Genomic DNA, 712 nt, shown 5'->3' with positions numbered 1-712 from the left:
TCAAGCGGATAAAATAGCGGATAAGAGAAAGGGAAATAAGAGGTAGGCAGTTGAATTGGGACAAAGTGGTTAGACGAGAAAGTTAGTGGCGGGGAAGGGGTATGAAAGGTTAAAGAAATCGCCCAGACACTCGAGAAAAAATGCAGAATTTACTTTACAAGTTAATGAAGTATTCCACTAATTTTCAACACTTACCGAGATCAATCTTTGTATATATGAATCGAATTTATAACACTGTCCATAATCTCAATGTTAATTAGTTAAGATATCATCAGTTCCTTTTAATGTGACTCGTGGGGGTAACGGCATTATCTCACGAAGTGTAGATGATTTTGGAAAACAACATAAATTCGATAATGTCCACTATTTGCATAGGAAAAAATCGGGAAATAACATAAGATCTACAATATCCACTATTTGCCCAGAAAAAAAAATCGGAAAATAATATAAGTTCGAGAATGCCCTCCATTTGTAAAGGAAGTCCCACCACGCCCACCATTCGCATAAGAAGTCTAAATAATCGCATTTCGGACTCTCTACAGGTTCTTACCACGAGAGCGACCTGCAGTTCGTGTTTGGCCAGCCTTTCCTCGGCCTGGCCAACACCCTCCGTGGCCCCAAAGACCGCTCTGTGGCCACCACCATCATGAGCGTCATCATCTCCTTCGCACACACGGGGTAAGAGAAACTGAAGGAAGATTAACCGTCATGT

General features: G+C 41.3%; 1 protein-coding gene across 1 annotated transcript in view; it reads left to right on the top strand.

The window, feature by feature from the left end:
- LOC119590333 (bile salt-activated lipase-like) overlaps window positions 1-712 on the top strand; it is a 33,006-nt gene that overhangs the window by 27,130 nt on the left and 5,164 nt on the right. The window contains exon 8 of the mRNA XM_037939006.1: window positions 543-678. Coding sequence (XP_037794934.1) covers window positions 543-678 — 136 coding nt within the window. The remainder of the gene's footprint in view (window positions 1-542; window positions 679-712) is intronic.

Source organism: Penaeus monodon, chromosome 27 (assembly GCF_015228065.2).
Source record: "Penaeus monodon isolate SGIC_2016 chromosome 27, NSTDA_Pmon_1, whole genome shotgun sequence".
In the NCBI taxonomy this organism is placed as follows: Eukaryota; Metazoa; Arthropoda; class Malacostraca; order Decapoda; family Penaeidae; genus Penaeus; species Penaeus monodon.
This window is presented reverse-complemented; position numbering and strand designations above follow the sequence as displayed.